The following is a 22,229-nucleotide window of genomic DNA, read 5'->3' as shown; positions in this document are numbered from 1 at the left end:
GAGAATGGATAAATTAATAATTACATATTAATTTATTTTTACTAGAAACCAAAGCATGGACATGAATAGGTGAACTGCCAGAATGTGCCCAACCCAGAAACTATCTCAACAGCCTATGCTGTTGGGCCCCAACAACCAAAGTTAATCCAAAAACAGTTATAGAACCAAACATGTTAATTTCCACATGTAACCAAAACATGGTTATCTTTCCCATCTTTAATGAACCAAATACAATAAATCTCATTATCTAATTAGTACAGCACATTATATTGGTAACTCTCACTACTTTTCCCATCCTAAAACTCAAATCACAACAGCTAAATTGAAATAGCTAGTAACATCTTTGTCCATGGGAACAATAATGCTGTCAGACAAAGAAATGGAAACTAGGCTACAACAAGTTCCACCAACCCAGCCATTAGCTATTAAAGAAGAAAATTAATCAATAGTTTAAAGTAATTTATTAATTAATTTTGGCATCTGGAAAGGTATTTTAACAAGTTTTAGGGTTGGTTTGGTTTGCAATCAGAATTAGAATTGGAATCAGAATCAAAATTTGTCATAATCGAAATAAGAATGGTTTATTTCCAAAATTTATTTGGTTCAAACAGGAATCAGAATGTGAATTGAAACGAGATGGAATGGGATTTCATTCCCAAGGGAGGGGAAGGGAATGGCTATTCTCTCAAACGGAGAATGCCATTTCCATTCCACTGATTCTGCCTAACCAATTAGTTGGAATTAGAATATTTAATTCCAAACCCTTATTCCTATAAACCAAACGAGCCCTTAATTTTCACCATTGAAGATCAGTATGGAAAATTAGTTCTTGGTTTGCTAAGAACAAGTAATAATCAAAAGAAAAAAAAAAGTAGGGACACAAATTCCAAGTTAGGTTTTCTATCACTTTTCTATGGGTGTGTTTCCTTTAAACTTTAAGGAAAAATAATAAAAAAGAATAAATAGCTAAAAATACTATGAAAACTATACTAGGCATTCCATAACGTGTAGGATAAAGCTCCCACTATGGCTAAGTTTTGCGATGTTATCCATCACCAAGCAATAATAAAAAAATAATAAAAAAAAATTGGGTAAAAGAATTAAACCTCCCCTGAATTCTGTCATAAATACTGAAACATCCCCTCTTTTTTGAAATTGAATTAAGAAGTCCCATATTAAAAGGTATTAAGGGACAAATTCATCAAAATCTGTTAAAATGTGACGTCATATGTGAATTAATTTTCTGAAAAAACCCAAATTTGCCCTTTACGGTTCCTTTTACCAATTCAAATCACTCTCTTTCTCTCGTCACTCTCTATGATGTTGTTTAACTCCACAACAAGCACAAGTTTTGATCAAGGAAGATTTGGTCCGACCTTTCTATTACGTGACATGTGGCAGAAACAACAGCTCGGCAAAAGGGGCCAAGTCTAGGTGGGAAGGGGACACCAGCGGGCTGAACTCCCTATGGGGGGCCCGAACTCACCCTTTGTAACAGCTCGGGATACACCTCGCCGAACTGACCCACTTTGTAACAGCTCGGGATACACTTCGCCGAACTGACCAACTCTGTAACAGCTCGGGATACACTTCGCCGAACTGACCCACTTTGTAACAGCTCGGGATACACTTCGCCGAACTGACCTGCCCTATAAATACCTCCGAGCTCAAGACTTCGCCTCGCTCAGCACTTCGCATCACCTTCTGGACACCAAAACCAAACAAGTCGTACCACGCCTGACACTAAGGAAGTTCGTGCCCAAGGGCACCGCGCCTGACTGACTTGGGATCTGACGTTTGGCCGCAGCACCCTAAATGGCCACTTACCACCGCCACTGACACCGCCATCTCCAGTTAAATGACCGTTAGGCAGTGACGGCTCTGTCTCAGCAGAAAGGATGACAGCCGAATTGACAAGCACAAGGGTAATCTTACTTGACCTGACAAGGGCCCCGGGACGAGTGCACGAAGTGATTATAAGAGCCCTTTGCCCCCCGACAACAAAGGTATGCAAACTTTGCGCTATCTGGTATTACCTTGCTTTTGAAGGATTCTAACTTGAGCTTCGGAGTCTCTACACTGGGTTCCCCCCGAAGCTTTCCCATCTCCGTTTCAGGTTCCCTGCTACCCCGTTCGGAAGCAAGGCAGCGGACAGCTAAGACCGGCCGGATCGCGCTCCATCAATTGGTGCCGTCTGTGGGAAAAACGCTTCAAAAAGCCTCCCTCCAAACTTCGATAACCCCTTTTCTTCAAAAAAAAAAAAACCTAACACTCATGGCCTCCTCCAGCAACACCGGACGTGGCACGGAGACAAATGCCACCGGGGAACAACTTCAAGTCCCCGTGGTGTGCATTGGACAGTTCACCATCCCCCTTTCGGCGGATGGGATCCCCAGCTTGAACGCGCCACAAGTAGTGGCACCCGTAAATCCTCCTACCACAAGCATCCCCTTTCCTCCCCCCATTGAGACAACCTTCACTGAACCGACTGCCGTCTCCCTGGCAGCCAGCCAAAACCGGTTGGAGGACTTGATGCAGTGCATGCGGGCAATGCAAGCCCAAATGCAACAGTTCCAGCAGCACCAACTTCACCAGCACCAAGTGCTGCACAACATCTCCCAGTATCACTATCAACAGCAGTTCCCCCAACTGCCATTGAACCAACCACTACTTCCACCTCGCAACCCCGCTCCGAGGCCGGTCAAGGCCTCCCCGCAGGATGGACGCCCCCACCAGGCGAAGGCCTCCCAGCCCCAGAACCACCCTAACAGCCAGGCTTCGTCCCCAGGCCGAAGAGAGAAAAGTGTCATCCCCGCCTCGCAACCCGCAGGCGGGTCGGGAACCTCACCCGCGAGGTCGGCACCCCGGCGCTCCAAGCCCGAGCTCCTGTTCACCGAAAACCGATTCAGCGCCCTGGCGGCGGACTACCAGCATTCCGGGCCCATCGAGCTCGGTAACACGGAGGCCAGCAGCGCCAGTACAAGGCCCGCTCAACGGTGAAGACGCCGGCGAAGTCGTCGAACTGCCACCCGTGCCTTGTCGGAATCCAGAGGCAAAGACATGAGATCGGACGAGGTAGGGGCTGCCCCGGTTCTCTCGGTTCCTTCCCCCCTCGCATCGGAACTCCTGGTGGTCCCCTTACCCAGAGACTTCAAACTCCCACCTCTGGACAAGTACGACGGGTCATTCGACCCCAACGATCACGTTGACGCCTTTCAATCCCAAATGCACCTCGCCAGGGCCAGCGAATCGTGCATGTGCGTGGCCTTTACCACCACCCTCAGGGGGGTAGCCCGCACTTGGTACAGGAACCTGGCCCCCGGGTCAATAAAGTGTTGGGCCCAGTTCGTGCAGGTCTTTACCGCACACTTCGTCACTAGCCAACGGTGCCCCAGAACAGAAGAGAGCATCTTCGGAGTAGTCCAAAGAGAAGGAGAATCCATTCGGGGCTACATCAAGCGATTCAACGAAGCATGCTTGCAGATACCGCGGTTGGACCCCGCAGTGCAGCTCGCGGCGGCTAAAAGAGGGGTGATGCACAAAGAATTCAAATGGCACATGGTGGCCAACCAGCCTGCAACCGTGGCCGAATTCCTCAAACTCGCAAATAAGTTCATGAGGACAGAGGAAGAAATCAACCAACGAACCGAAGGCGGGAATGAGAAAAGAAAGAGAGAAGGCAAGCTCTCCAACCCGGTGAATAGAAAAATCCCAACCCGGGAGCCGAAGCCGAATCAGTCATTCCGGGCCCCCCTAGCAGTTCGGACGGAATACACGTCGTTAAACACGAGGCGGACGGAGATTTAATGACGATCAAAGATGCCCCGTACGTTAAGTGGCCACCTTGCCTAAAGGGAAATCCGAACGAGAAAAATAAGAATTTGTATTGTAGTTTCCATAGAGACCATGGTCATAGCACCGAACAGTGTAATAACCTCCGGGACGAGATAGAGGGGCTCATCCGTCGCGGATACTTGAGAAAATTTGTGCAGCACAACAATAATAACAATAAGGCAGGTCGGCAAGGGGAGCACGAAAAGGATGCCCCCGAGTCTAGCAACAGACCTGCCGAACCGTTGTAGAAGCAGCCTCCGGAAGAGAGGCTAGTTCGGGGAACCATCCATGTAATAGTGGGAGGTTCGGTGGTAGCGTGGTGTACCTCGGCAGCAGCCCGGACTTCAGTTCGCGAAACGGCCCTCGAAGAACGGATCCCCCCAAAGAGACCAAAGACCGAAGAACCAATCTTCTTTACGGAGGACGACGCGCGAGGAGTCCACTACCCCCATGATGACGCGCTTGTCATTAAACTAAGGATCAGCGACTTCGAGGTCAGGCGCGTACTCGTAGATTCGTGCAGCTCAGTGGACATCCTCTTCAAATCAGCATTTGACCAGCTGCAGTTACAGATGAGCGAGCTGAAGCCCGTGAACACTCCCCTGGTGGGTTTTAGTGGAGAGGAAGTCAGGCCCCTCGGAAAAGTAACTGTCCCGGTGGAAGTCGGCACATGGCCTTGTGCAGTCAGACTCAACCATGATTTCCTGGTAGTCACGACCCCCTCCCCATACAATGCTATAATAGGGCGACCGATCACGCATATCCTACGGGCGGCGGTCTCCACCTACTATTTGGCCATGAAGTTCCCTACGGACTTCGGTGTAGGGGTAGCGCGGGGCGACCAGCTCGAGTCCCGCAAGTGTTATGTTGCCGCCCTGAAGGGAAAAACCAAGGCGGTCGATGACCTCGAACTGGAGCGGCCTACGGAGCAAGGTGAGGAACGAGCTTCGCCTACGGAGGAAACTGTCGCAATCCCGACTTCAGCTACAGACCCAGCTCGCACACTAAGCATCAGAGCTTCCATCGAGGACCCCCTACGAACCGAACTGGTGAGTTTTTTACTTCAAAATTTAGATATTTTTGCCTGGTCTACGGCCGACATGCCTGGCATTAGCCCCGGACTGATAACTCACAAACTTAATACTGACCCTGTAGTCAGACCCGTTAGACAGAAGAAACGCAACTTAGCCCCAGAGCGCTGGAGAGCGGTCGACGAGGAGGTCGAGAAGCTCCTCGCAGCAAACTTCATAAGGGAAGTCCATTACCCGAGCTGGGTGGCCAACCCGGTGTTGGTAAAAAAGGCAATCGGCAAGTGGCGCATGTGCGTCGACTATACCGACCTGAACCGAGCTTGCCCGAAAGATTGCTTCCCCCTCCCCAGAATTGACCGCCTAGTGGACGTGACCTCGGGAAACGAGTTGCTAAGCTTCCTGGACACCTACTCGGGCTACAACCAAGTTAGGATGGACCCATCCGATGAGGAAAAAATCAGCTTCATAACCGAGTTCGGCCTGTATTGCTACAAGGTCATGCCCTTCGGACTAAAAAATGCCGGGGCGACTTTCCAAAGACTTGTAAATAGGCTATTTCGGCCCCTGATTGGTGCGAAGATAGAGTGCTATGTGGACGACATGGTCGTCAAGACTCAGTTTTCACAAGAATTAATACAAGACTTAGATTCTGTTTTCCAAATCATGCGTCAGTTTAGCATGAAGTTGAACCCCAACAAATGTGTCTTCGGCGTCACCTCGGGCAAGTTCCTAGGCTACATTGTGAATCGGCGCGGTATTGAGGCCAACCCGGACAAAATAAAAGCCATTCTAGATATGAGACCACCTCGGAAAGTAAAAGAGGTTCAGAGGTTAAATGGCCGCATAGCCGCTCTAAGCCGCTTCTTGTCCAAGTCAGCAGACCGCTTGCCTACCCTTCTTCAAGGCAGTCAAAGGCAAAGGGTTCGAGTGGACCCAAGACTGCCAGTTCGCGTTCGATGAACTAAAAGGTTACCTCGCTAGTGTGCCAACCTTAGCCCGGCCCGAAGTGGGCGACGTCTTAGAACTGTACCTCTCGGCAAGCGACGAGGCGGTCAGTTCGGTACTAATAAAAGAAACAGACCGGGTCCAGCGACCCATCTATTATGTTAGTAAAATTTTGCAGGGAGCAGAGACAAAGTACCCGGAGATAGAAAAACTAGCATACGCCCTAGTAATAGCAGCTCGGAAACTCCGCCCATACTTCCAGGCTCACACCGTCATCGTCCGGACTAACAAACCTCTTAGACAAGTTTTACTCAAACCCGAGGTTTCCGGTCGACTGACGAAATGGGCCATCGAACTCAGCGAGTACGACCTCCAGTACAAACCGAGAACCGCTATCAAGGCCCAAGCTTTGGCAGATTTTATCGCCGAGTGCACTTTCAGCCACGAAGCCCCACAGGTCGAGCCCGAGATCCCCATTTCGGACGAACCCGGAGCTCCTGAGCCCATAGAGTCCGAACCCCGTGAAGTAGCAGCCAGTGTGGCATCTCTCCTGGTCAGTCGAAGCGCGAACTGGGATGAGGAGCCCTGGATCCTTCACGTGGATGGTTCCTCGAACTGGCAAGGCAGTAGAGCTGGAATAGTCTTGTGCGGCCTGAGCGACACAAAATTAGAATATGCACTACGCTTTGAGTTCGCGGCATCCAACAACGAGGCAGAGTACGAAGCATTGATCGCCGGGCTGGACCTAGCGCGAAAGGTAAAAGCAAAGCACTTGGTCATCTGCAACGATTCTCAGCTCGTGGTGAACCAAGTTACCGGCGAGTACGAAGCACGCGATCTCTCCATGATCGCATATTTGGCCAAAGTAAAAGAAGCCCTGCTGAACTTCCAGTCACACGTCATCAGGAAAATCCCGAGGTCAGAAAACACTGATGCCGACGCCCTGTCCCGGTTAGCCAGTACAAGTCACAACAATATGAGAACTGTGTACATAGAGGACTTACCTCGGCCTAGTATTCTCGGGGGGACAGAGGAGGTCGCTCCTGTCTTGGAGGCAGAGCCGAGCTGGATCGATCCACTCGCGAGCTTCTTGATAGACGAAACCCTCCCTGCAGAACGCAATGCGGCCAAGAGGGTGCAGCGCCAGGCAGCCAGATACGTCATAATAGACGAACGGTTGTACCGACGGTCGTACATGCTCCTCTATTTGCGTTGCCTACGACCTGCCAAAGCCGAGTTCGTACTCCGTGACACTCATGAAGGCCTGTGCGGTGGACACTTGGGGGGCAGAGCACTCACCCAAAAGGCACTTCGACAAGGATACTACTGGCCAACGATGAAGGCAGAAGCTGTCGAGCTCGTCAGAAAATGCGACAAGTGTTACGAAGTGGATAGAAGCCGAACCTCTGGCAACTGTCACGGCTCGAAACATACAGAACTTCTTTTGGAAGAACATAGTATGTCGGTTCGGGTTACCTTGGGTACTAATCTCCGACAACGGCAAACAGTTCGAGGATATCAAGTTCCAAGAATGGTGCCAGAACATGGGGATTCGGCAAATTTCATGTCACTCGCGCACCCGCAGGCAAACGGTCAGACGGAAGTAATGAACAGAGCCATCTTGCGCGGATTGAGAGCACGTCTGGATCGAGCTAAGGGATTGTGGGCCGAAGAGCTACCAAGTGTCTTATGGGCTCACCGAACTACCGAGAAAAGCAGCCACGGGAGAAACCCCCTTCAACCTCACCTACGGCACTGAAGTAGTGATCCCGGTGGAAATCGAAATACCAACATTGCGATTAGAAACATACGATGATCGGATGAACGGAAACGAGTTACGTACCAACCTTGACCTACTGGACGAGGTAAGGGACCTCGCGCACATCCGAACAGCGGCATACCAGCAGCAGGTAGCTCGCTACTACAATAGCAGAGTAAAGCAACGAAGCTTCTGAGTCGGCGACCTGGTCCTTCGTAAGATTATGGTGCCCGAACCCAGCATGGGCAAGCTTGGACCTAATTGGGAAGGGCCCTATAAAGTAAAAAGAGCGCTCGGGGGCGCATACGAACTCGAAACCTTGGAAGGCAAACGAGTACCTCGAGCGTGGAACGTTGTGAACTTAAGGCGATACTACCTATAAACCACCAAGCGAAGTGGACGAAATCAGGTCCTAGGTGCCACGAGGCAAGCCAAGAGGAACTTCGGCGTAGACAAACAAAGAAGAGCATATTATCAACTCGACAAAAAACCAGTTCGCGGCATAAAAGACCGCGGAAATTTAATAACCCGGACAGTGGCAGACAAAGAAACAGTTCGGGGAAGATGAGCAAGGGGAAAAAGACATATTCCATTGCAAGAAACAGTACATTGACAAAAAAAAAAATTTACATGCCCAGAGCCACTTCTTCGCCATCGGAAGGCACTTCAACAACACCCGAAGGCCCTGCCTCTCCTTCAGAGTCCGGCTCGCTATCGGCAGCATTGGCCATCTCCTGAGTTATACGCGAAGTGGTTATGGCACTTACATCGAGGTCGGGGTACGTATTCCGGATCATCCACCTACTCAACTTGAACCCCCTCCTGTAAGAGTCCACCATCAGATCGTCAAAATGCGGAGAGGCAATGTAGTCTTCAACTGCCTTCTTCTTGGCGTCTTCAATGCCTTGGGAAAAAATCTGTGTTCTCTCCCTGATGTCCTCTTGAAGATATTCGACTTGATGCTGCAAATCCAACTTCAAGTCCGCCATATGCTTGACAACTACCCCCATGGCCTTTGTGTCACGCTGAGACCTCGCCTGCCTGGCCATCACGACGCGAGCAGCCTCTTCAGCAGCATAAGCAGTCGCCTCAGCAGCCCAGGTATTTGCCTCTGCAGCACGGAAGGCTTCTTCAGCAGCATGAGCAGCAGCCTCAGCAGCTCGCGCCTGTTGCGAGCTCCTCTCCACTTGGGCCGCCAAGGCATGAATTGAAGAATTCACCTACCAAAAGAAACAAGTGAGCAAATAACAACAGAAGCAACAGAATAAAAAAGGAAGACGGAATCCAACTTACCACCATGGCATGTGTTACGGCACGGCAAGCGACCTGATTCAAGGGAAGATCGGTCCACGCCGCGACCTCCTCAGGGAAAGTAGCGTTCCTACTCTTCTGAAGAGCGTAGTTCGGCGTCAACACGCTCCTAAACTCCCCTTGAGCTCCCGAGCCTGAGGGCCCAGCCCGCGTATGAGCAGACCCAGAGTGAGTAGGAGCACTTGAGTATGCAGGAGCGCCCGTATGAATGGCCTCAGCGTAAGGCGCCCCGGCAGTTTCGTGCACCGGTGGAATCACTTCGGGCTCCCTGGGCAGATCCTCCGGCGTATGGTCTGGAACTTGGGGCTCCTCATCCAGGGGCAGCTCGGTACGAGTTCGCTTGGCGACCCGCTTCCTCCTCTTCATACCTTGGAACAAACGCCCCCCACGAGTTCTCTCCGCGTCCATGACACTTGTAGAAACGAGTTCGACATCAGAAAAAACGAAAAGAACAAAGCAAGCAAGAACCGCATAGCTAGAAACCTACCCGAACTCAGGCTGGCTGCAATAATCTTGGCCTCCGTTAAGTAGTGGTGGCACTTTAAGCCTTGCCGTGCCCATTGCTGGGGGCCCTTCATCGTCTCTTTATCGAGAGTCACGCCTAAATCGGGAGTGGCCTCACCCCACCCGGTCTGAAAGGGCCATCCTTGTGCACTTCGCACGTCGAAGTAGTCCCGCTTCCACGCCGGGACCTTATTAGGAAGATCGTGCAGAAGCTTAAAACCTTAGCGAGGAGAAAGGTAATACGCCCGTCTCCCCCAAGGAAGAGAACCCGCCTGTCTCTTGAGCATCAAGATAGAGGAGAATATCTCTAAGTCCAAGGGGAAGTTCTGCTCACAAAAAAGGAAAACTGTCCCCACCAGGTTTCGAATAGAGTTCGGATGAAGTTGGCCAATGGTGACACCGAAGTGGTTTATGACTTTAACGAGAAGGGGATGGAAAGGAAGTCGCAACCCCGCAGCGAGCTGCTCTCGAAAAATCACGATCTTGTTAGGACCGTGTTCCCAAGGAAAGCTACCCGAAGGAATAAAATATGTGTACCCCCCAGGAAGATTGTAAGACACAAGTATGGATTGAATCTCCTCAGGCATCATGGTCGAAGGACCAAACCTGTCTAGCATCCGACCTCAACGGGAGGTAGACGCCAAACTGTCTGAAGCGACTCGGCCTACTGGTTCATAGTCCTCAAGCTTCACCTCAGGATCACTGAGGCAGTCGGGGGACACGACTCGGTTGGTGGAACCTACATCGGCCCTACTCGAAGAATCGTCTGAGCTATCAAAGCTAGACATTGGGGAAAAGATGGATTCAGGAAAGTACTCACCGGAAAGTTTGAAGAACAAGCCAAAGAACCGTGAAGACTATATACCCGGCCTTGACGCGAGCTGGAAAAGACTTGGACGCAAGCTGAAAGGTTGGACGCGAGCTCAGTAGACACACCGCAGAAGTGACAAACCGACTGGGGTCCCCCACTATTTATAGCTACAGTAACCAAGAATCGACCGCGCAGATCGAAGATGATCTGACAACCCACGTTCTTACTGACCACACGACCCTTAAGGTCGAGACGTGATTGGCGCACGTCTTTCCGAAAAAAGTGAAACGTCAGCGCACGTCTTTCTGAAATCGACATCGCTTCGACACGCGTCTTTTCGAAACTGACGCGCTGCACGTCTCCCTGACAGTCGCCCGCGCACGTACAGCGGTGGCGCGCCTTTTTGAAATGACCCATTTTCACGTCCCAGCGGCGCGAATTGGTTTAAAATTTAAAATGCGCGCTGTCACAACCATCAGCATTCTTGATTAAGCACATTTCCAGCCTTCTCGGAAGCCGAAGGAACCCTAGCGAAAGCAACTCGCGCAGTGAAGATTCGAAGGGCGGGACAAATCCACCTGCTACCTCGCGAAACTCCCCGCACCATGGCAAGACCACCAGGCAAGGAGTGGGGGGCAATTGATGAAGGAAGATTTGGCATGACCTCTCTATTACGTGACATGTGGCAGAAACAACAGCTCGACAAAAGGGGCCAAGCTTAGGCGGGAAGGGGACACCAGCGGACTGAACTCCCTACGGGAGGCCCGAACTCACCCTTTGTAACAGCTCGGGATACACCTCACCGAACTGGCCAACTTTGTAACAGCTCGGGATACACTTCGCCAAACTGACCAACTCTGTAACAGCTCGGGATACACTTCGTCGAACTGACCCACTTTGTAACAGCTCGAGATACACCTCGCCGAACTGACCTGCCCTATAGATACCTCCGAGCTCAAGACTTCGCCTCGCTCAGTACTTCGCATCACCTTCTGGACACCAAAACCAAACAAGTCGTACCACGCCTGACACTAAGGAAGTTCGTGCCCAAGGGCGCCGCGCCTGACTAACTTGGGATCTGACGTTTGGCGGCAGCACCCTAAACGGCCACCTGCCACCGCCACTGACACCACCATCTCCAGTTAGATGACGGTTAGGCAGTGACGGCTCTGTCTCAGCAGAAAGGACGACGGCCGAATTGACAAGCACAAGGGTAATCATACTTGACCTGACAAGGGCCCCGGGACGAGTGCACGAAGTGATTATAAGAGCCCCTGCCCCCCGACAACAGAGGTATGCAAATTTTGTGCTATCTGGTATTACATTTCTTTTGAAGGATTCTAACTTGAGCTTCGAAGCCTCTACACCGGGTTCCCCCCGGAGCTTCCCCATCTCCGTTTCAGGTTCCCTGCTACCCCGTTCGGAAGCAAGGCAGCGGACAGCTAAAACTGGTCGGATCGCGCTCCATCAAGTTTCATCTTCAATACTTCTACAATGAATTGGGTTTGTTTCTCTGCTTTCATCACAAATAATAAAGGTGCCGTGCTCAAAACCGTTCTTTGCAAGATTGAATTCAAGGTTCTGGCCTCTGGGTTTATTTTCTTAGTTGGGATAGTGATAGAGGAACCAAATGAAACCAGGGCGTTAAAATTGTTAGTGTTTGGGTTCGATTTGACAAATGGTTTCAAGTTAAAAGCATGCAAAGGGGTATCCAATGGAAAGTTGGTTGTGTTAGGTGAGAAGAATAGGCAGGAATTGATGTCTTTTGGAGGTCTCAATGATATCAGGCGTGATAAAAGGGACTACGATGTGCTTAAGTTGAATGAGATGATGAGTTTGATTCAGTTCAGGTTTTTTGTTTTGATAATTTGAATAATTATTTATGTTATTTGAGCAAGGATTAAACACTAGAAAAAGAGCACCCCCTAACGTTGTAGAGATGTGTATAATAATTCCTATGTAAATAAACCCAAAGCCCTCTATCTTTCTAATTTAAGTTTCTGTTTTTTTTTTTTTTAATTCCTCTATTTTCAGTTGCAAATGGCTTCAGCAACACCCCCAGATATCTTGTTCCATTTTCAAGCCTCCCCAGGGAAAATCCCATACTTGATCACTTTTATTGGTTTTAAAGTTTAATAATTCTTCCTTTTATTCTATATGAATCCTCTATTTTAATCTTCTTTTTATTCCAAGCTCTTTGAAATATTGGTTGGAAAAAAAAAAAAAAAAGAAACAGCAAGAGAGATTCCCCTATTTTGAAAATGTGAAGTAGTAAGGATAGAAAAGACTTTTTAATGATTCCATTAGATATAATTCTCATCAGGGAGGTCTTAGTCCAATTAAAAAAAAAAACGAGGGGTTGTTTCAGTATTTACAAGAAAACTCAGGGGAAAGTTAGGAGACCTTTGGCAAGTCTTTTTAGGAAGATCTTCTAAAAGCTTAAGACTTCAAAAGAATGATGAGTTTTCATAAATAGATCTTCGAAGACCAAAGACCGTTTGATTTCAATTTTTTTCCAAAGATCTTCTTAAAGGCTAGAAAGACCAAAAGACCATTCGGCAAGTATACTTGCCGGTCCCTCTCACATACATGTTAAATGTGCAGGACCCAATAACACATTCAAACATGCAAATATTACCTGTGGGTCCCATAATACAATTTTAACTAAAGAATCCCTCATTTTCCTCTCCATTTCACCAATATTTAATTTTAAAGCTCAAGATGAACCAAATAGCTGCTCCTCCAAATCTATTTGATCCAAGCCCCGTTAGGTCAATCTAATCCCACAAATGATCTATTCATGGTGTGGCGGTGGGCTTGCCGCCGATGGGCTCGGCCTTGGTCGCAGGTGATTGCCGCTACAAGTGCTGCTGCAAGCTTGCAACTGTTACTACCACTAGAAAGTAGAAACCCCTGCAAAATCGTCGCTACAAAATCACCCACTGTTGCAAAATCACCGACCGCCGTTGCAAGTCGGTCGTCGGACCTGTTACTGCCGCAACTGTTATTGCTAGAGGGTTGGACCTACTGCAAAATCAACGTTTCCGTCGTAGATGAAGTTCACCACCGTCGCCAATCGCCGTGAATTGCCGTCAACCGCTGTGTATTGCCGTCGAACACCGTAGGTGCGACTGCCACAGGTGGTTAGTTGGGTGTGAGGGCTAAGAGGAGGGAAGGGTTAGAACGAAAGTGGAGCCATTCTAACCTTAAGCATGTAAGATTTGGGGTTGGGGATATGGTAGCCATTTAACTTTTTGTTTTTTTATTTTATTAAATCAACAAAAATAAAAATTTATACCCACGAATCGCTGTCTAGGTCGAACAATTTAACGGTTTGATCGCCCTATCAATGGTTTTCTAACTTTTTTAACGTTTTTTTAAAGAATTACCGGTTTATAATATAGCTGGACCTAGGGGACTGACTGATTACCGAGTTTCCAATCCGGTCCGGTTTTGAAAACCATGTTGGTGTGTATAAGCTTCTTGCTATGTTCACACACCACTTGATAGTTTTTTTAGTTGTAATGGCCCAAACAGAATGGAGAGCACTAATGCAGGCATTGAAGATTCAATGGCCCAATCCCTTCAAATATAGAGAATGAAAGTGTTTATTGATGCAGCTGCCATAGTGAACGAGTTAAACACGGTACTACGGTAGACAATTATACCAAGTGGATGGATAAAGCATTTTTTGATATGTTAAGCTGGTGGCATCTTCTTTTGAAGTTAGGTATATATCCAGCAAAATGACACTGTGTTAGCTCATACCATGACATATAAATATAATACTTGTATATCTAAAGAGAAATGTTTGTACATGTATAATCCCAACTGGGATCTGCTCCTCACAGTGCTTGACCTTACAGCTATAAGAGATGTTTTCAATGTGTGGCTGGAATATGATGTGAGATTGGTGTTAGGAGTAAATTCGGGTTCGTATAATCCTTCGCTTTGCATGAGACGCTCCGATATCTATCCCCTAATGAAACCGGATCTGCTCCTCACACCTGGCGCCTTACAGGCGCCTCACACGTATATCCTATCGGGAGATGTTCCGAATGCATGGTGATGTAACGGTGATGCCTCCTCTTGGTTGTAAGTTTGTTCTAGTGTAATGGGTGAGTTGTTTTAACGTGTTTCGTGTGTCAAACTGTCCGATTAGAATAATCCGGAGAGAAAGCTGGAAGGAAATTGCACCGGTTGCTTCGGAGTTAAAGCTTCCGTGTTTCGTGTGTCAAACTGTCGACCTCCTATTCCTGGATTCTAGTTGAAATTTGAAATGGAAAGTTGTGTTTGATGCGCGTGGTGGGTTCGAAAATCGAAATTAATTTCTCCCTCCGTCTCTCCGGCTTTCACAATTTTCGCAACCTTCTCAGGAGTTTTCTGTGGGAAGATCGGTTAGCTCCCCCTCTCTCTCTCTCTCTCTCTCTCTCTAAAACTTTACTATGTTTTTATCTTAACAATTTTTGCTCCTGCCCATGAGTTTTGAGGCTCTTGTGACAATTGAAATGTCATCTCCATAGGATTTTCCAACATGAATATTCCCTGGTTGGATGTTATAGACTGCATCGTTTAGAGATTGTTGATTAGGTTTTACTGATTGTTCCGTTTATCATTTATTGTTTTCGCACTCTGGGATCAATAAAAATTGCATCCGTATTTTGGGCGTTTGCTATTGCTTTCTTTTGAGGAAGCTTCTCGCGTGTTAGCTTTTTGAGAAAAACTTGCTTTTCTATAGAAGAAGTTGTAGGAGATACGTTTTGGGGTGTTTTGACAAAGGGAAAGATTCATTTGATTGATAAGCATGTGATAACTTAATATTGATTTTACAAATGAAACAGTCAAAGCAAAGTTGGTGGTCTTTGGATTGGATCAATATGGGTTGGGGATCCATTTGCTTCAAAGGTAGGAATCTGTAGAAACCAGAGAGATGATCCTGTATTTGGTGGGACAATATGCCACCTGATAACAAACAGCCACGAAGGACTGGAGTTTAATCTTAAATATGATATTCCCTCATCGTTTTTGCATTGTTTGATTTCCCTTCTAGCAAGAACTAGGAAGGTAAAGAGAGCATTTATTCTTCACGAAGGGAATCCATGGAATATTTGAATTGCTTGCTCTTGTTCCTTTGGATTAGTTCTTAAATTCTTAAAGAAAAGGTAAACGGTATGGAAATGGTTCACCATGAAACACAAGATAAAATCTGTTGCCTTTCTGTTTGTATTGCATGTGTTTTTAACTCATGGTTGAATCAAATGCTAGGACAGATTGACTTGTCACCTGACCTAATTTCTAGGCCTATTTCATCCCGAACCACTAGGGCTGTCAATGACCTAATTTCTAGGTCTATTTCACCCCAAACCACTAGGGCTGTCAAATCTAATTATCCCAGATTTGGATGTTAGAGCTTGCATCTGATTAATAATTGGATTGGATGTGGATTTAATCCCATTCAATCCGACTAAAATCCAAGTTTGATAAAAAATATTATTTTATATATATGTAGTATAACTATATACATAGATATTATGTACAAATATATGAAGTTTATAACTAATAAATAATATTTTATATTTATATACATTTTTATATATGTATAAGATAAAAATAAATAGTTTTTTAGAATTTTTTATTTTTATTTTTGTGATTTTAAACACAACAAGATGGATGCGGATTAAATCTGAATCTGGTCCGAGTCCGGCATTTCAGATTTAGATCCAAAGGTTTGATACTCGGATCAAATGTGGATGTAACTGAATCTGATTCTTTTACATCCCTACAAATCACCTTTTTGAAAAAAAAAAACGAAAAAAGACTTGGTCGACTACTTGATCACTTGACCTATTGAATCACTAACCCGTTTGATCCGGTCAATAGGTTACAAGTTAGACATTAGTTCTCTTTTTCTGTATTTTTTGTTTTCTTTGTATTTTTAGCCATTTCAATCATTAACAATAATTCTCATTTATCACACATATTTTCGTTTAATATTATGAATATATAATATTGGAGACATGCTCAGTTTTTTCTACAAATTATATGAAAGTTAATGTATTTCTATTTTTATTATTTTTATTATTTGATTTATAACATCATAAGTCAACCTGTTTTACCTGGATGGTTGAATTGTTGGATCACCACTTGGTGTGAAATACGGTTTCAATCAGTATTTAAAGCATTGACTTTTTATTTGTGTTTTCAACCCATTGTCAAAGTGTCTGTCAGAATGGTCAACGCATCAGCTGACCAGGATTCAATATCCATTTTAATACTAAACTTCTTTCCTACAGAAAATCATTTACTCAGTCAATGACCTGTTGACCCAACCAGTTGAAATGTTTGACCCAGTCAATAAGGTCACAGGTTTTTTTTTGGTAAAAATAAGGTCACAGGTTAGATAAAAGTAAGTCTTATTTTATATTTTTATTTAATGTGATGAATATATATATAGTATTATAGATTTGCCCAAATTTTCTGAATCATTCTATACTTTTTTGTATTGTTATCTATTTTTGAATGCCTCCGGCGTATGCCTCAGAGGTATCAATGCCTCTGGCATATACGCCTCAGGGCATTTTGGGGGCGCCTTGCCTGGAGACGCACCATCAAGCATACACCTCCCATGCCTTTTAAAACAGAGTCATACTGTATTGTTTTCTTTGTACAACTTCAGTCTCTCCAGCCAAGTTGTTGATTTGTAATAGGCCATTAAGAAAGATGGTGAACCATGGTTACAGCCCATTCAAGATTGCATGGTGCTAGCATTGTCAGTTCTTCAATCTTCATTGCATGCAACAATTTCTTTAGAAAGCTCAGGGAGCAAGAGCTACTTGGTACTTCTGTGGTTTGGATTTAACAATGAGATATGCTCTTTTGGAAAAACAATCAATCCTTGTTCTTAGTCACTTTGGTTTTGTTGAGCGAACTAACTGTTTGTTTTTTACCATGTTTTTATTCTTCAGCGGTACACAAGTTCTCTGTGAATAGGTAATTCCACAATTTTCTGGAGCAGTTCAATTGTCCTTAATATCAACATTAAAGCAGCTGTAGCAAGAGGTGTAATCCTCTGTTTTTTTCTGTATTTCATCCTAGCTTTTGTACAAGTTATACATTCAGCTAGAAAAATAGGCAATGCTTTCATTGAAATGGACCACTCTTCCTCTATTATTACTTGTTTTCCCCTACCACTTACATTTATGCATCATCTGTTATTCCTCATGCCATATTTACCCATATTTACTTGACACATGCAGATAGGATGTTTTCATGACTTAGTAAGATTCACCAGTTACCAGGGGAGAAAAAACCTTTTCCTGTTGAAACTAAGGAAAAGAATGTCAGTTGTATGTGGTCAAAATTGCAATGTACATTACCTTTTCCTACTTCTAGGAACTTCTTATGATTACTTGTGTGATGATTGAGCATGCACCATTTGACATCTATAACATAATGCATTAGAATTTTGAAACTAGAAAGCAAACTGTGTTAACCAGAAGTGGCTTGAAAATATGTCATTATAGTGATACTTGTCTCATTTGTTGCTGTTGATGCCATCTTCAATAGATCGAGTTTATTTGTCTAACAGATCTTTTTTCTATCAGTTTGTATAGCATCAATTTTACACTCAAGAAAATGGATGATAGAAAGGACAAGAATGGTAATGGGACAGAAGAAAGAGGGCTTTTTTCACACCTTGCTCATGGTCTTGCTGGACATCCTCCTGGACATTATCCACCATCACCATGGGCATATCCTCCACAAGGCTACCCCCCACAGGGCTACCCTCCACAAGGCTACCCTCCACAGGGCTACCCTCCACAAGGCTATCCCCCACATGGATATCCTCCCCAAGGTTACTCACCACAAGGCTACCCACCAGCAGGATATCCTCCACCACCAGGTGCATACCCTCCAGCCGGTTATCCTGTTTCATCTGCTCCACATTATGGAGGTATGGTTGCAATGCCCTTACACCCAAAATTTGCTGTGAAAGGAGAGTTTTGTTGAATTGCATATTTCTTTTTTTTGTGAGGATAGCATCCATGAAACGTAGAGAATAAACGGCCATTACCCAATGTTAGTCCTTGCTATCCAGGGTCTTGGGGTGAGTAGATTGGATATCAGAACTGATAATATGGTATTTAATAGATTTTAAACATTAGACGGGTGTCATACAGGATGATAAATTCTCAGTATGGCCTGTAAATGCTTGAGTGCTTCCTCATGGTAACAGCAAGAGAACCATTTAAGCCTCTTAAGAAAGTCCTTGCAATTTCTGTATTGGTTGTTAATGTTTACTTCTGCTTGCTTATGTGGTTTAGACCTATGAATTAATAGGAGGATTTAATGGATTCCATATACTGATACATGATGCACGCCAATCTTCTTGTCGTCACTTGTCTGCAGAAGTTGAATGCAAGTCAAAAGCCTGCTTGTGAAATTATATACTCCCTTCCTTGATAGCTGCTTTGACTTGAGCTAAACAAATCAAAATCTGCATGTGAAACTATATGCCTTTGCTTTTGTTGTCCCCACATCATTAGGTTTTTATTTACAGGACCCAGTTCTAGCACGGGGGCATTGCTAGCTGGAGGTGCTGCTGCTGCTGCTGCCGTTTATGGAGCTCACCAGTTGTCACATGGTGCTCATCATCTGATGCATGGCCCCCATTATTTCCACGGTTTCCACAAGCATGGCAAGTTCAAGCACCATGGCAAGTTTTTTAAGCATGGAAAGTTCGGCAAACGCTGGAAACATGGGATGTTTGGAAAGCACAAGTTCATGAAGTGGAAGTAATCATCCTCTTTTGAGAGGGAGAAAACTTTGGCTGCCTACGTTCCACAGCCTGGGCTGCCAACAGGGCAGGTTACTTCACCGAGCAATGCATGCAGCAGCAGCAGCAACACTGTTACACCAAACTTGTGTCAGCTAACGTGTTAAACAGGGAGAGCCCGGTTGACAGATCAGGCTGCTGAACTTGCACAGCCAAGTTTATTTCTCTTGGAGGACTGACTGCACTAATGTTTGGTTGCTACTATTACTAGATTAAATTCTGGGTTTTGAAACATTATCTCCTATTTAAGGGTTGTAATTACGAGTTTAACTTGTTACTATTGCTTTTTCTATGGGATTTACTTGATTAAATAAACCAGCTATCCTTCCTTCCAAGCCTGATTTGCAGCACTGCTTTTTATTCCATGATTTGGGTTATCTATACATGAAGTTGGTGCTATTACTGCTCTATGACTTTGGGGTATGAATGAGATTGCCCTTGGAGAGCCAAAAATTTCTAAAGCTACCTGACTGAATGTGATTAGTTACTTCCGCTGGATGGTGGCGTGGAGTGGAACCCATTGGCCATATATGCACCTATGGGCTCCGAGATGTGCGCCTAATTGGGTATGACATTGATGAGGTGACATTTACATTCATTGTTCAACCAAAAGCACCAAAACCGACTTTGTTTAGCAAGATTTAAACAATAAAAAAAAGGTTTAGAATGACAATACATTTATGTTTATCATTCAACAAGACCAAGATCAATTCAGTGTCTTTCAATTATCTGCCACCCTATATTCATCAGACTCAACAGTCAGAAGTCTTGCATTGGTCAATACAGAAATATAAAATATAAATAAAACAAGTGAACAACCCATTCTGTTCTCTCCATGTGAAATGATGTAGATGATCGATGAGACTTGAGAGCAGGGAACTTCTGGATTGGACCGTGTTTATCGTCCTGCACTAACATGATTTAACACTCGTGGTCTTTCGGATCAGTACATTGGTGTAATTTTTTTTTTTAACGCCTTGCATTGGTGTAATTTAATTCATAGTTCTAATATCTTAGCTTTATGGACATTGTTATAAACAAAAACTCGTAGATCGGCAGGAGGATTTTGCTGGAAAATCGAGTTTCTCCACAAAACCTACTTTGAAAACCAGTGACGCAAAAACTGAAGCTGACATCCAACTAAGAAGCTGCCGGGTTTAACTGGGTGGCTCAACCAGAAAGATCACAAAAACCATACAAAACTGGGAACAGAATGCTCTCCACTTCATCATGTATCCGGTTTGGCCATTCAATCGCAACTTGTTTATAAAATATTGCAACTACTAGGTATATGTTTGGCATCGATGCTACAGATACAGCACTGTTTTTTTGAGAAAATGGTATCTTTTTTTTTTTGTTTGGAATCGTTGCTGCCAGGTAGGATGTTTTCTGGAGTAACAACAACTTTTTCTGTTTGGTACCAATGCTCCAGGAAACGTTTTCAGCATTGGTACCCATTATCCAGTGCCACATCACTGCCACCTCCTATTCTTGTTGGCAGAAATGAGCTGCAACTCCAGGAAACATCAAATTTGGCATTGCTCAAGTCATGCCTTTCCGATTTCCAAGGCATGGCTTGGAGCACCATTTTTTATGAAAAAACGGTTCCAAACAAACGTTTGTTTCCTGAAGCACCGTTTTTTCTAACGTGGCACTGATGTAGCAGCTCTGGAGGAACGGCAACGATGCCAAACAGACGCTAGATATTTTGCATTGAAATTGGTTTTGCACCAATTTGGTATGAAACTACTTGCCTCATTTTGAAAAAAAACTATTGTCTCCTTTCGTGTTATGGGCCTCATGGCTTTCATAAGGAGGGGACGCGGTCAAGATTGCAATGCAACCACCAACCCCAAAACAATAGTAGTATTACTAAAAATTAACACTCATATAGGCACCTAGCAGCTATTTGTATAAAATGAGCAATGCCCATGATATAGGATTGCAATTATGTAAGAATTTTTGGTATATTACACGTCCCAACCCTAATAGGACCCATTATCAAAACCCTATAGGGTTTGGGTTTGGACCCTAGGATACATGATACCCAAATGCGACTATATTTAATACAAGTATCTACTCTCATTACCTGATCATAAACCCATGTATATATTATTATGGGAAAATATATGATGCTAGAAAGACATGATACTAGAAGAATAAAACCCCACATGAAAAAGTATATGATTTGTTACCACTTTTTATGTGGTTATAAGTTCTTCTGGTATCATGGTCAAACCCTAATAAATATATCTTTGTGGTTGATTTGAGAGTGTATGAACCGGTCATTTTCTACAATAACAGATAGACTAATAGTATTTATTTTCCAACATAACCATAGGCCACCTGAATAACCAATTGGGTTTACAACAAAATTTTCATCAAAATTTAACAATTTTAATATTTTCTCTCCCTATAAGGTTTAATCTCTTTGGAATTAATTATTTTAAACAACACTAGCAGGAACTTGTGCAGTGCACGAACTTTGTTAAGTGAAAGCTAAACAATAAAAACACATAATAGTAGACAATTGTTTTATATTTTAACATTTTAAACAATTAATAATTATTTATCTATTTTTAATATTTGGTTATTTAAAATATTTATTTATTGAAATATTTAAATAATATTTTATATTTTAATTTTAGATTTTATTATTTGAATAATCTGTAAAATTATAATTTATATTGTTATTACATAATTTCATTATGAATTTCATAAAAATATAAAGTTATTAATAATATGAATATTATTAAATCTGTTATAATTATTTTCGTGTTTTTAATAAATATTTTAAAGTTAGTATATAATTTCATTATAATATTTAAATAATTTTTTTTAATTCAAACTTTCTTTAGATATATATATATATATATATATATATATATATATATATATATATATATATATATATATATATATATATAGATAGATAGATAAAAAGTGGGGGAGAAGATAAATAGGAATTAGGGATAATAGAGATAATTTAAGAGATAGTGAGGGCTAGTGGTGCCAAGTGACTAATGGGGGATAGAAACAAATTGGAGCAAGGATTGACTTTACAAATGACTCTTATATCTTTCCTAAAAAATAAGTGCTAACTATATGAGTTTTATTAGTTTCCGAATGAAAACCAAAGGAAAAAGGTAAACTACCATGCTAAGGTGGCAACTCTATAGGATTTTAAAGGGAATCTTG

At 44.2% G+C, this 22,229-nt stretch overlaps 1 protein-coding gene across 3 annotated transcripts; it reads left to right on the top strand.

Annotated features, from left to right (window-relative positions):
* The first annotated feature begins 14,005 nt into the window (after positions 1–14,005).
* Positions 14,006–19,366, top strand: LOC148845824 (uncharacterized). 3 transcript variants are annotated; one of them, XM_088954807.1, is made up of 5 exons: positions 14,451–14,592; positions 17,161–17,254; positions 17,452–17,562; positions 17,800–18,149; positions 18,756–19,366. In XM_088954807.1, exons 4-5 carry the CDS (start codon positions 17,831–17,833, stop codon positions 18,992–18,994), a joined length of 558 nt encoding a protein of 185 aa, XP_088810933.1. In that variant the 5' UTR covers positions 14,451–14,592; positions 17,161–17,254; positions 17,452–17,562; positions 17,800–17,830; the 3' UTR covers positions 18,995–19,366. The 3 variants fall into 3 exon arrangements, with proteins under 3 accessions (XP_088810931.1, XP_088810932.1, XP_088810933.1); XM_088954806.1 differs by lacking the exon at positions 17,452–17,562 and having other exon boundaries at positions 14,352–14,592; XM_088954805.1 differs by lacking the exons at positions 17,161–17,254; positions 17,452–17,562 and having other exon boundaries at positions 14,006–14,592.
* The last annotated feature ends 2,863 nt before the right edge of the window (positions 19,367–22,229 follow it).

Source organism: Nelumbo lutea, chromosome 7, assembly GCF_056320005.1.
Source record: "Nelumbo lutea isolate HS-2025 chromosome 7, American lotus-T2T, whole genome shotgun sequence".
In the NCBI taxonomy this organism is placed as follows: Eukaryota; Viridiplantae; Streptophyta; class Magnoliopsida; order Proteales; family Nelumbonaceae; genus Nelumbo; species Nelumbo lutea.
The sequence above is the reverse complement of the archived record's forward strand: the minus strand, read 5'-3'. Positions and strand labels throughout refer to the sequence as shown.

Excerpts from the sequence above, each read along its gene's own strand:
- LOC148845824 (XM_088954805.1), top strand. The coding sequence starts at position 14,492 with ATGCGCGTGGTGGGTTCGAAAATCGAAATTAATTTCTCCCTCCGTCTC. Across the intron at positions 14,593-17,799 it reads AGTTTTCTGTGGGAAGATCG|TTTGTATAGCATCAATTTTA; the intron begins GTTAGCTCCCCC and ends TTTTTCTATCAG. Across the intron at positions 18,150-18,755 it reads ATCTGCTCCACATTATGGAG|GACCCAGTTCTAGCACGGGG; the intron begins GTATGGTTGCAA and ends TTTTATTTACAG.